General features: G+C 52.8%; 1 protein-coding gene across 7 annotated transcripts in view; it reads right to left on the bottom strand.

The window, feature by feature from the left end:
* Window positions 1-334: 334 nt before the first annotated feature.
* The window catches only part of TCF7 (transcription factor 7), a 79,351-nt gene continuing 67,314 nt past the window's right edge, over window positions 335-12,371 (bottom strand). Inside the window, exons 10-12 of one of the 7 annotated variants that reach the window (XM_075441821.1) lie at window positions 10,109-10,157; window positions 7,934-8,006; window positions 335-3,663 (exon numbers count right to left, since the gene is read on the bottom strand). In XM_075441821.1, the coding sequence (XP_075297936.1) occupies window positions 3,363-3,663; window positions 7,934-8,006; window positions 10,109-10,157 (423 nt within the window). In that variant the 3' untranslated portion in view covers window positions 335-3,362. The other 6 variants (XM_075441823.1, XM_075441822.1, XM_075441825.1 and 3 more) reach the window with 6 other exon arrangements.

Raw genomic sequence — 12,371 nt, 5'->3', positions numbered from 1 at the left:
TGTGGCTGTTGAACTTGCATGGTGCTGCCTTAGACTTTATTTAAAGCCATGGCATGAGCAGGGATAGCCCTTCTTGGCTGAGGGGATTTCAGTGGGGGGGCTGGGAAGGCAGTGTCACTAGGGATTGTAGAAGAAGGTATTTTTTGTTGGCCTTGGTTCACTATTTCAGTCTTGCCCATTGAAGACTACTGGAAATTATTCCTGAAAATTATTTGTATATACAAATGCTGAAGGGAGAAAAAAGCAGGAATCCTCTGAGAATTCTAAGAAACAGTTATTTGAGAGTTGGGTAGGATTATCACTTCCAGTGGTCTATTCTGAATAGCCAGTCTGGCAATTACTTTATTTATAAAGCTATAAACATATTTTGAACATAAAAGCCAAAAAAAAAATACAAACTCAATGAAGTAAAAAAATGACAACAAATGATGGATAGTCATTGGACAAATGAACGTACAGCTGCAAAACATTTATCCCTGCTACTTACATACAGTGGTTTTACGTGGTTGAATGAAGTGGCACTTGCATGACTTCTACAGTCAAACTGATTTCAGGAATTCAAATAGGTATTTCAAGAAGAGTTGAAATTGCTGTAAAAGAACTAAAAAAGATTCTCATTGTGATTAAAAACTCAAGGGCAAAGTTTTCCTTCTATAAAAAAAAGAGTATTAACAAAATAGTAACACTTCATATAGCATTGCTAAAGACACTTTTTTGGTATTAATGAAATTTTACTTTGTTTTGGCATGAGTTCTCAGCCATCGGGGGCATGTAACGAGGTGGTTTGCTCGCTGTTGTAGAAGTGGGCAGCTGAAGGGTCTCTCATCTTGTGTGTTTTGGGGAGGAGAAAAAAAAATACTGCATTTTCTCAGCTACACCAGTATAAACTGACCCTGTTACAGAACGCCAAGGGGTTCACACTGGGGTAGCTGGGAGCAGGGGGTAAGGTCTGGCGTTAACTCTGTGCGCCCGGAGCAGAGCCCAGGGTCAGATGGCTGCCGTGGCGGGAGGCGGGGGCAACGGCTCCAACTCTGTGGCCGGGGAGGGGGCACTGGGTGTCACTACAGAGACTTCGCAGGAGTCGGACGGAGTAAAAATGAGGAGAGGGGGCTGTAACAGATGGGCCTTCGCGTGCCCTGAACCGAGGGCGGGCGCAGGGCAGCCCTGAGATGAACGGGTGCCAGCCCGGCGAGCTCCCAAACGGGCAGCAGCCGCCTGCTCCTCGGTCAGGAGACGCGGCTTAGTACCGTGCGGGCCTTCCCCCGAGCTTCCTCTGGTGTTGTCTAGACACATCTGCTTTTTCTTTTACACCTGCCTTCGCTTGGCTGCGAAGCTGGGTGTTACGCCAGGCCGCGGTGGCCGAGCTGTCATCTACAGCACCTTGCAGCAGAGGGTCTCACTCAGGTGACAAGTGGCGAGCTGAGACCTGGCTGGTGTTTTTAAGCTAATTTTTTTTTTTTTTTTTTTTTTTTTTTTTTTAATCAAGTGATAAAAAGAGACTTCTGTCAGATCTGGGAAGAGTCTGCCGAGTTCCTCTGGTCAGCACTGGAGCGTGCTGTTGTCTAAGCTTGCTGAAATAATTTAAAAACGAGCAGGTTGCTTGTTGATCGAGTGCTCTGTAATTAACCCTCTGAGTGCGGTAAGTACATCCCTAAGGACAGCTGGCAGTTGGTTCAGGTAATGCTGCTTCTCTCAGGGTTAAAATGATTCTTTCAGACCTTAAAATGACTCTTTTCAAACGGCTTCGGTTTGCGCACGGAGCTTTCGTTCAGTGCTTCTGAAGTTGCATTTACACAGGAGAGGAATAAAGCAATAGGCTTAGACCTTCTAAACTAAAACTGCAATTAAAAAAATCTACGCTACCGCAAGCAAAAGTACCTAAATAAAGAGAATAAACCCAGAGCTACTCTACAGACTAAGCAGGTTTGGTTTTGTGGTGTTTTTTTTTTGGTTTTTTTTGGTTTTTTTTACATTTTCAATCTTTGAGGCATAAACTTGTTTAAAAAGTTATGTTTAGTCCAATGTAAAAAATTAGGGTGTTTTTGCGTTAAGAAAAAAATATAAAAATATTTTGTACATTATAAAGGTCATCTTAAATTTCTTGCAGTTCTACAATAATATTACTACATAATTTGTATTCAGTACTCTAAAACCTGTCCTGTAAAGTAGGAAAAACCAGACCCTCCTCTCCCTCCGCGTGCTGTTACTGTTCTCTTCAGCAATCTGGAATGGATTTCAAGCAGGAAGAAATCTGCACTGGACTAGACTGCGGCCTCCGAGAAGTGTGTAAACCTGAAGTAAATCAAGAACTTGGAGTAATTTGGGATTTACATCAGTTCAGGGAGAGCAGAATCTGTCCACAGTGTGCTTAAATAAGACACCAGAAACTGGTGAACGTTTTCAAGCTGGAGAGAGTACGGTAACGCTTGGCACCGTCGTGGGGGCGGAGGGAGGATCTTTTAGAAAAAGCTAGAATAAGGTTTTTTTTAAAAAAGCTCCACACTGAATCGTGAGAGGAGGGGTTCTGATCCGGCTGAGGGTCCGTGCGGAGGGCTGCCTGCAGCGAGGCGTGCGGCAGCGTGCCGGGCAGAGCCGGGCTGAGCCCAGCGCGGCGGCCGAGCTCGGCCGAAGGTGCCTGGTTGGGACAGCCCGTGGCGACATCTCTGCCCGGCCACGTCCGCAGGGGACAATTCCTGACAGCGCGGGAGCCTCTGTGCCCATCGGCTGCTCCGAGCTCCTTCTCTGTGGCCCGGGACGTGTCTGCACGGACACAGCCACCTGGGAACAGCATCTTCCTTCGCCTCCTTGGCGTAAAGATCTCATTGCTCCGTTACCCGCTCGGATCAGAAAGCTACGTGGAATTCTCAGACAAAATGGCCTTTAAAAAAAAAACTGCTCCTATTCCAGCTTTTCCGGCTCCGCGGTACAATGGCTACGAGGTCTGCGGGTGAGCGACTACGCGTGACAGCAGGTGGGGAGGCCGGGCGCGGGACGGCACCTACCATCTACTGCGGCGAGCTGCGGAGCTCGGCGCCGCGCTCCGCCGGACTCCAGAGAAAAAGGAAAAAAAAAAGGAAAACCCCAAACAAAAAAAAAAGCAGCACAGGGCAGGGACAAAAGGCTTGTTTACTCATCAGCACTTTGAATTTTGGCAAGTATTTTTTAGCTTTTTTTGTTGTTGGTTTTTTTTTTTTTTTAAATCACTTTTCTATCTTTAACCCCCACCTCCCCCCAAAAAAAGAAAAACCAAATGAGTTTTCCAGCATCCTCGCGTCATCCTGTTGCCTAACTTTGCGCGTTTTTCCAGCGAGCTGGGGCATTTGGCTGGGCCTCCCTCCGGTCCTGGGCAGCGGGCAGCGGGACTACGTCCCCGTGGAGGCCGCGCTGTGGGCGGGGGGCTCCGTGGGCGCCGGGGAGCCCCTGGTCGTCAGTCCGGAGGAGCAGGAGGCGGCTGGGAGGTGAGCGCAGACGGGGAGGGGGCCGGGCTGCTCTCTGTGTGCGGAGTCAGCGGGGGCTGCGAGCTTGTCTGAAGGAAAAGCAGAGGAGATGCGTTGGAGTGCGTCCGGAGGGGAGGGAGGGGAGTCTATAGCACTTCCATCGGAAGAAACGGGGCTGGCACAGCGTCCTTCTCCTTGTAAGTACCGAATGCACTTCTTTTTCCTCCTACGAACAGCGAAGAGAGCGATCTGTGAATAACGGGCGAGCTCTGGCCCTACGCGAGGCGTCAGCGCCAGCCGGGGGCACGCAGCCAGCCGGGGACTCGCGGGTCCCCGTTCGCCGCGGCCCCCGGCCCGGGCCCTGCCTGCTCCCTCCCGCCCGGGCCGGGCCCGCCCAGGACCGCGGGGCGGCCCCGACGCTGGTTGCGGCCCCGCTGCGTTGTCCCGCGGCGTCCGCCAGGCGGCGTCGTAACAGCGGCCGCGCAGGAGGGGCGCTGGCGGGGGGGGGGGGGGGGTGTGGTGGTGCGGGTGGGAGCGGGGTCACAGGGAAAGGCTTCGCCCACCGCGTCGGGAGAGGGGGGCGTAAGGACAGGAATAAAAGCAAAAAAAAAAAACCATATAAAAATACAAACTCCCCCCAGGAATATAAATCGAAAACCCGGCAATAAAAACCGAAAAACGGACTAAAAACTGAAAAAACGGGAATAAAAATCGAAAAACCAGGAATAAAAAGAAAAAAAAAAGAAATAAAAAGAAAAAAACAGGAATAAAAATTTAAAACAGGACTAAAAAGAAAAAAACAGGAATAAAAATTTAAAAGGGAAATAAAAAAATTAATGAAAAAAAGGAATAAAAAGAAAAAAACCCAGCAATAAAACTCCCCAAAAGGGAATAAGAATCGAAACCCCAGGAATAAAAATCGAAAACCAGGAATAAAAATAATAAAAAACCAGGAATATAAATCGAAAGCCCAGAACTTAAAAACGAAGAAAATGGAATAAGAATTGAAAAACCAGGAATAAAAAAAATCAAAAACCAGGAATAAAAGTAAAAAAACCCAGGAATTAAAATCAAAACCCCAGGAATAACAACTGAAAAAACGGAATAACAATCACAAAAATGGAATAATAATTGAAAAACTGGAATAAAACCTGAAAAAACAGCAATAAACCCCAAAATAATAATAAAATCCCAAATAATAATAAAAATTCAAAATAATGATAAAAATCAAAATACTAATAGAAACCAAAATAATGATAAAAATCAAAATACTAATAGAAACCAAAATAATAATAAAAATCAGACCAAGGCGGTCACTTCTCACCAGCCACCGTCCAGGCTTCTCTCCTGCCCTGGGGGCTGAGTGGGGCGAACTCAAACATGTCCCCCCCCATGCGTGAGCCCACACCCGCCCGCTGCGGAGCACACGGGACACGCGTGTGCGCACGCTGTCACGGGGCCGCCGAGCAGGCAGGCGCCCGGTGCTGTGCCCGTGCCCTGCGCACCGTTTTTGGCTCGTCTCCCCGCAGTCCCCGTCGGGTCCAGCGGTGCCCGCGGGCCATGGCCGAGCCCCTTCCCCGACCCGCGCACGGTCCGTCCCCCGCGCAGCTCTCCCTTCTGCAGCAGAAGCCTCTGAGCTCAGCATCTCCCAACACTTCACGTTCACCCCCACCTCTAACGATGCTCGGTGGCACGGCTGAGGTGGGACGCGCTCGGCAGAGGCTCAGGAAGGGGAGGAAGCGGCCTGGGACCGGCTGGAGGAAGCCACGGTCCGAGGCTGCCCACGGTCCTGCTCTGGGTCTTGGCCTCCTCCTGAGCCCTGCAGAAGACCTGCGGCTCCTCGGAGGGTAGGTGGCCTTCTGAACTGCTAGCTCGGCTACGGAAAAACCAGCTCGGACGCTTCGGCAGTGGCTTTTCCGGGCAGGAGATGCGGGCTGTGGGCTCTCCAGGCACTGGAGAGGGAGGTGAGGAGAACCTCAACGGTCCTGCCGTGGGGAAAGACTCGGTAGCTCCTTCTGCAGAGCATGGGGGAAGATTTACTCACAAAAAAGGTTTGTTTTTTGTTACAGAAAAGTACCCCCCATTGGTGGCACCTCTTCTCCCCTACCCTGCCCTTCAGGTAAGCAGCCCGGTGGGACGGCGAAGGTCCTGATGGCAGCAGGGACCAGCAGGGACCAGCAGGGACCAGCCTCCCGTCACCCCCCGAGAAGGCACTCAGCTTCCCCATTGCTCCTACGCGGTGAGCTGGGGTGGGGGGGTCTTAAAAAAATCCAAGTCCCACACCACCCGCGCTGTGAGCGGATTTGGGTGGGATGTCCCCACATCCCTTGGGAATTCTGTTTAGCATGGACAACAGGGACATGGAGACGGAGCTCCAGGTGTCACCTAGGGGGACTTTAACCCCTCTGGGCTATCCAGAGCCAGTCCCTCGCGCTGCCGCCGCGTACCCCATCGAGCTGGCGTCGCTGCTCGTCGTGTGACAGAGCCCTCCCATCACCTGCTACCGATCCTCAAGCAGCCCAGGACAGTTTTAAATGAAAGCTCTCAAGATGTCACCTTCACAGGGGTGAGGGAACAGTTCCTCCGCTGGAGATGGTATTAATGACTTCACAGCTAAAAAGAGCATCGTCCTCCCGCCCGGCTCCCTGCCTCGGCTGTCTCAGTTGAGGAAAACAGAACCGATGGAGAACTTGCTAATGCGGGCACACACCGTTCTTTGATCTTACTAATGACATACTAAGTGTTGGAATTTGTATTAACCAGTCCAGTACTCAACACCACTTTGCGCTGGATGTGAACAAGAGAAGCGCTCTTACGGCTGCCAGCGCCGTCGTTAGCCGTGGTGACCCAATTAATGCGATGTGAAACCCGACAGCCCTGCTGAACCGAGTCCTGAGCTCGGCGGTGACCAGACGAGCCCAAGGAGAAGCTCCATCTCCCACGGACATCTCGGGAGCAGCTGCAGGATGGGGAGTTTCGATGCCCTCTTTCAGGTGACACAACCCTATCCATCGCTTCAGCGATTTAAAATAACGGGGAGGACCTGACCTGAATCTCCCGATCGCTGATAATGAAGTGGTGACCGGGCTGCGGCGGCCGCTCCACGGCCACGGGGACCTCGCTCTCCCGTCAGGAACCGCGGCACCCCGGAGCGCTTCGCCCCGGCTGAGGGGGAGCAAAGCTCTCAAGCTTTTCGCCAAACACCCAGTTTTAACCAGTGAACCTCTCCCGCAGAGTGGAAATGCCCCCGTGGAAGCTGCTCTCCGCAGGTGCCAGGAGCAGGGAGCAGCCGGGTGGCAGGGGAACTGCAGAGCAGCTGGGACCGACCAGGCTTTGAGAGGCAGAAGGTTACACACCAAAAGCACGCCAAGGTCTCCGAGCACGTCAGCAGCCCGTGTTAACCGGGAAGCGGCGCAGAGAAGCTGAATGAAGAGGGTTGGGACGAAGGCAGAGCGAAGCTGGAGGAGCTGCAGCCGTGCCCTGCACTGCGGGGCTCAGCTCGGTGCATTGCTGTGCGAGCAACGGGGGGGGGGGGGGGTGGGATCGCAAACCCCCTCCCTGGACCTTCCAGGTAAATTAATGAGACCGTAAGGGACCGCTCTCCAGATTCTTAACCAGCTAAAACCCACGGCGCCTGGTGACATCACCCCACGTCTCACCAGCGCTGCTGAGAGCAGGGCTGCGGGGGGGAGCTCAGCCCTGGGACCCCCCGCGTGCGCTGCCGGGGAGGGGGGTCAGCGGCCAAGCGCCCTGGAGACCCCGCAGGGCTGCACTCGGGGCGTCAGATTTGGGTGGGCTAAGTGGGTTTAGTCGCTTTAACCCGCAGCAAGCGCATGAAGCAACGCTTTGCTTCCAGCTTTTGCTGGAGACCCCGCCGCACCGCCATCAAAACCCGCTGTGCCCAGCTCCGGGAGCCCCCCGGGAGCTTTCTCCCCCTGGCTGCAGCCCCCCAAGCCAGGCAGCACTTGGTTTCCCTGTCGCCTGGCCGCATCCATTCCCTGGCAGCCCAAGGCACCGGGCGCTTCCAAACCGCAGCACTGCCTGAGGCTCTCCCACCCCACAGTGGGGACTGCAAAATTCCAGGGTCGAGAAGAGCTGGATCTTGAAATACACGCTAAGCCCCAGCATAAATAGGAATAAAACCCCCCATTAACTACTCACTGCTGGCCCTGGGGTGCTGTTTATGCCACAGGGAATCTTTAATGGGGGAGGAAAGCCCCACACCAGGGTCACAGAGGTCTCCACCCTGGAAATAAGCTTTTAGCACCAGGGAAGTCCACCAGCCGAGGAACTCCTACGGCATCACACCAACGTTGCCCTGGGGTGGGCGAGAAACCCGGGGTGCAGCCTGACCCTTGCAGCTCAGACGCCGGCTCCTGACGATGCCCCGGAGAACAGCCCATCCCCGCCGGCGCTGGGACGGCTGCGGGAGGACGCCCGGAGCCGAACCCGCTCGCCCAGGAGCACCCCAGCAGCGAGGAGATGCCGATACACACCTGCACGGGCCGCACCAGTCCGTTTGTTGGTTGAGGCCAAAGCGAGCTCTGCATTTCTTAGGAGAGGCAGGATCTGAACACAGAAGCATGCGCGGCGGAGAGCGGGCAAGGCAGAGGCACAAAGAGGAGGAGGAGCAGGAGGAAGAAAAGAGGCAACATCATTTTAGCCACTTTAACACACCACTAACAGACTACAATCCAATTTTTTTGTTTTCTTTCGGCAGCAGAACGGTGTCGGCACCACCTCTCCTGGAAAAAAGTGATCGTTAGGCAAATATCAGTGATCACTGCTGGCAGCTGGAGAAGGGGGAGGTTTGGGAAACGGCCTCAGCTCTGGGAAATACGGGCAGCTACGGGGAAATTCCCAGCTCTTCGAATTTCTGAAGTTTGGCAAAGCTGCCGAATGGCGGAGGCGCTGCCTGCCTCCTGTGCCCGCATCCTTACCTGCTCCCTGCCCTTCCAGCAGCAATCAGCCGGGCTGCCAGCGTGGAAAAGAAGAGGAGGAAACGTTGCAGAAGCAGCTGAAAGCAGAGTTAGCACCAAGGAGACCCAGGCCCGGGTTATTCTGCTTTGCCCCCCACCATTCCCCTTCCAGTTTTAACAGAAAAGCTATTCTCCGTGGCCTGTCCTAAAACATTGCAGTTCTGCTGTATAATTACAGGGCTCGTTAAGGTGAAGCCCTGCTTGCTTGCAGGCACATCGTGTTTTTTTCTCCAGCTCTGTGCATGGGATTTGCACAGCACATTTCTGTGCTGGCTTCACGCTCCCTCTCCCAGCCTCCACCAGTGTCCCCTGTCGCGTACGACCAGCAGCTGGGTTTCAGTCCCTAACAGGTGAAATTACCATTTTTATATCACACAGACAAGACATATATATGGATATATAAAAATATATCTATATATATACACTACATATAAGCCTAAAAGCTTCTGTTCCCCTGCTCAGTCCAGACACTGAATGAGATCTACAGTCTTAATTAAACTGGAGATATTACTGGGACGCAGCCATGGAATTGCTTTTTACGGCCAATTCGAAGCAGTAATCCAACAGCAACTCATTAAACTAACGAGGTAAGCTGAACTTTAGGAATTAAGGCAGGCAGCGGGATTCTGGCCGCATGGACGTGTTGTCCACAGCAATACCACCGGAGCTGGGCTCCCGCGTCCCAGCCAGCAACGGACCGGCCCAGATGCGGCCAGCTCTGCGCCTTGGGCTCCCCGGCTCAGGGGTGCCAGGTCTTGGTGTGGGTGCGTGAGGCCAGGGAGCAGTTCTGGAGGGCGAGAGAACTTAGAAAGCCGACAGCCTATCCTCCACCGACTGAATTTCATCCAAAAGTCAGTAAGAGCAATGAGCGGTAACGAACTGGTGAATGAAAAAGTAAGTCTACAGGCAATCACAGAATGGACGTTCTGGAAAAACCAGGCTGTCTAACTTCACGTATACGTGATGCCACAGCGGGCAAGGACAACCTCCTGATGTTTTATGGTGAATATTTAGCAGTACGGACAGTATTTATTCCTGATATGGCAGAAATACTTCAGAAACCAGCACAGGAATAGCCTTGGATGATGGGAATGCGGGTGCAGGGTTGGACTAGATGACCCACAGAGGTCCCTTCTAACCCCGAACATTCTGTGATTCTGTGTGCCACCAGCTGAACTCGGTCAAAAGGGCCTTTCCTGACAGCCGGTGTGGTGCGGGGAGGCAGCTGGTGCTGGTGCTCAGTCCGACTCTGCATGAACTCTAAGCTGCTTCGAAATGAAACCCAGATTTGGGGTGGTCCCATGGGTGATCTCTAATCCTGTCACTGCATTTAGTCCCACACGCAATATTGATGCATTCGGGAGTTCTTTTTAATTAACGGTTTCTGGAGGGCGGACGGGGACACTCGCCCTGGATGTTTCGAATAAAGTTTAGGGATAGTTTATATGAAATTACGTACTCGCCAAAATCTAATCGTTTCGGTTTTCACACAGTACCCACGTTCTAATTAAAACACGTCTACGAAAATGTCACAGAAATGTTAATTTACCGTGTCTTAAAAAAAAAAAAAAAGTGCATTTCTTTAGTTAAGCTCAGGAGAATGAAAGCAAACGTGGCAAAACACGACAACTGCTTCGGGTGATCCCCTCTGAGCAGAACGGAGGGGACAGCCACCGAGCCACACGCATTTACCTGAGTTGGAATCTTGCTGCTTTTCCCGTGTTCGTCTCTTCTTTTTCCCCTGGGAAATGGAAGGGAAGGCCGTTAGTCCACGCTCCCGGGAGACCGAGGGTGCTGCGTGGGGCTTGTGGGGCTGCTGCGGGGACGGCTCTGCTGCCCAGGCGAGCGGCCAGGTCCTCCACAGCTCTGCCCACCCCCAGGAGGGACAAACTGGGAGCCCCTGCAAGGGGACCTGCTCAGGGTCATCTCTGTGGTCATCCCTTTCCTTTCCCCAGCTGCCCAACCCCAGAAAAAAACACCCCAGGAGGAACCCTCAAAGCAGCCACCCAAAGCTTTGCTGGCACCTGACGGCTGCCAGCCCTCCTCAGCCCACCCTGATGCATCTCACCTGGGAGTCCCACCCACTACCACTTTACTTAGTTAATTAATAGATTGAATTAAGCCAGATTTGCCACAGAGGCAGTCTGATCAACAGCTGGTCCTCTCAGGGTGTTCTGATTCTTCCTCCCTCTTTATGTTTCTAAAAAGCCCTTGGCCCATTTTGGCACCTTCCCTATTTCCAATATGAGCTTTAATGCTCTGCCTTCTATCCGAACAGAAATTGCTCCATAGCATGTTACCAGCAGGAATATCCCTGATTTCAAACAGGAAAAAAAATTTTAGGAAGTCACTAGAAATTTATTTTAAATAATACTTCTCTATTTCAGTGCGTTTGCAGCTCTGGAGCTATCTCTCTTTCTTCTGTTTTCTTCCCTCACTAACAAGAAAATCAAATTCTATCCCCAAACTGTCTTTCACAACACACAACAACTCCCCTCATCTCCTAACGAGCTTATTAACGAGGGCACAGCGGCGCGGGAGCAAATCTGGCCTGTGTGAAGCAGGCAGCTCGCAGGGCTGCCTCCGACCCGTGACTTTTTATATGACTTCTTGTGGTTTGAGTGAAGGTGGAAAGCTCCGAGCTGCGGTGAGCTTTTGCTTCGGTGTGGGAGCAACTGTATTTCCTGCCCGATAGCCGCATCACGTGCTGCAGAAGTGACCTACATTCCTCCCCTTCCTCCTCCTCCTCCTCCTCCCTGCTCAAGCTCCACAGAGAAAAGCATCTCTCGCAATGACCACGAGACCTGAAGCAGCCGCTCGCCGGTGCTGGGAGAGCCAACGGGCACCTTCGGACTCTTCTGGAGCAAGGAACCAGCCCTTGCCAAGATGAAGGATGCTACGGGACTGAGATTTCCATGGAGGATGAGCTTGGTCTTGGAGGAAGACGGTGCCTTGCTCTCCAGATGTTGATGCCCTCCAGATGCTGCCCACCTCCGGAGCAGCCCGTAGAGAAACCGGGGCAGCCCCGGTTTCTCTACGGGCTGCTCCGGAGGTGGGCAGCATCCAGCACTGATCCTGCAAAGGTCCATACGGATGCTGAGCTCCTGATCTCTGCTTGCAACAAGGCAGGGAAGTCTGCACTGCTGCAGGGAAGCACGGGCTGGGGGCTTTTTCTGCATCACCGCTGCTCTCTGATTTTCTTTTTTGCTTTTTGGGGTTTTTTTTTTCAGTCTGTTCCAGGGTGTTTCCTCGCCCTCGGTGGAGTTTGGGCTTTCTGGAAGGAGGGCTCGGGTCAGGGTGGGCCGGATGCCTGCTCGCTGTGCAGCTCCCAGGGGAAAGAAAGCGGCTGCGAGGGAAACCTCAGATCAAAGGGCAGAGCCCTGGAGTGGCCGGCCCGACGTCTGAAGACTCACGAGTGCTTTGCTCCAGGTCCCTAACGAGCTCGTTAGGCTCGTTAAGATCAAAACTGTTGAGAAAGCCACTAGAAAAGACCCAGAGTGTGTCCTGTGCTTCTGGGGTACCGCTATGCCTTTGCAGCCTGGTTGAACGCGGTGCCGCTGAAGCGATCGATATCGCTAAGGGAAAATGAATTTTTAATTTTTTAAGAGTAACATTTAAATGTGCCATGGAGTAGCCCGGAGGCTTCCAAAGTGCCGGCGCTACCACCGCGAGCTGCAAAGCAGCTTTGTCCCTCCGGCCAGCCCCGCTGCTTCTCCGCAGGGTGTGGGGGACCCCGGGCACCCCAGCCAGGCCACCCTGGCTGTGCCACCGCAGCCCCCTTCGAGAAGAGCCGCTGTTTTAGATCTAGAGTCAAGTCAGCTCTCCACAAAAGCCACAGCGCAGGTTTTTCTCTGCTCATGCCTTGGGGATCGCTTTGGCATCGATGGCTGCAGCAGCACGCCTCGCTGCAGCTAAAACTGGGGGAAATCAAGGCTGGAGCTTCTCGTCTTTCCCT

This window comes from Opisthocomus hoazin, chromosome 22, assembly GCF_030867145.1.
Source record: "Opisthocomus hoazin isolate bOpiHoa1 chromosome 22, bOpiHoa1.hap1, whole genome shotgun sequence".
Lineage (NCBI taxonomy): Eukaryota > Metazoa > Chordata > Aves > Opisthocomiformes > Opisthocomidae > Opisthocomus > Opisthocomus hoazin.
The sequence above is the reverse complement of the archived record's forward strand: the minus strand, read 5'-3'. Positions and strand labels throughout refer to the sequence as shown.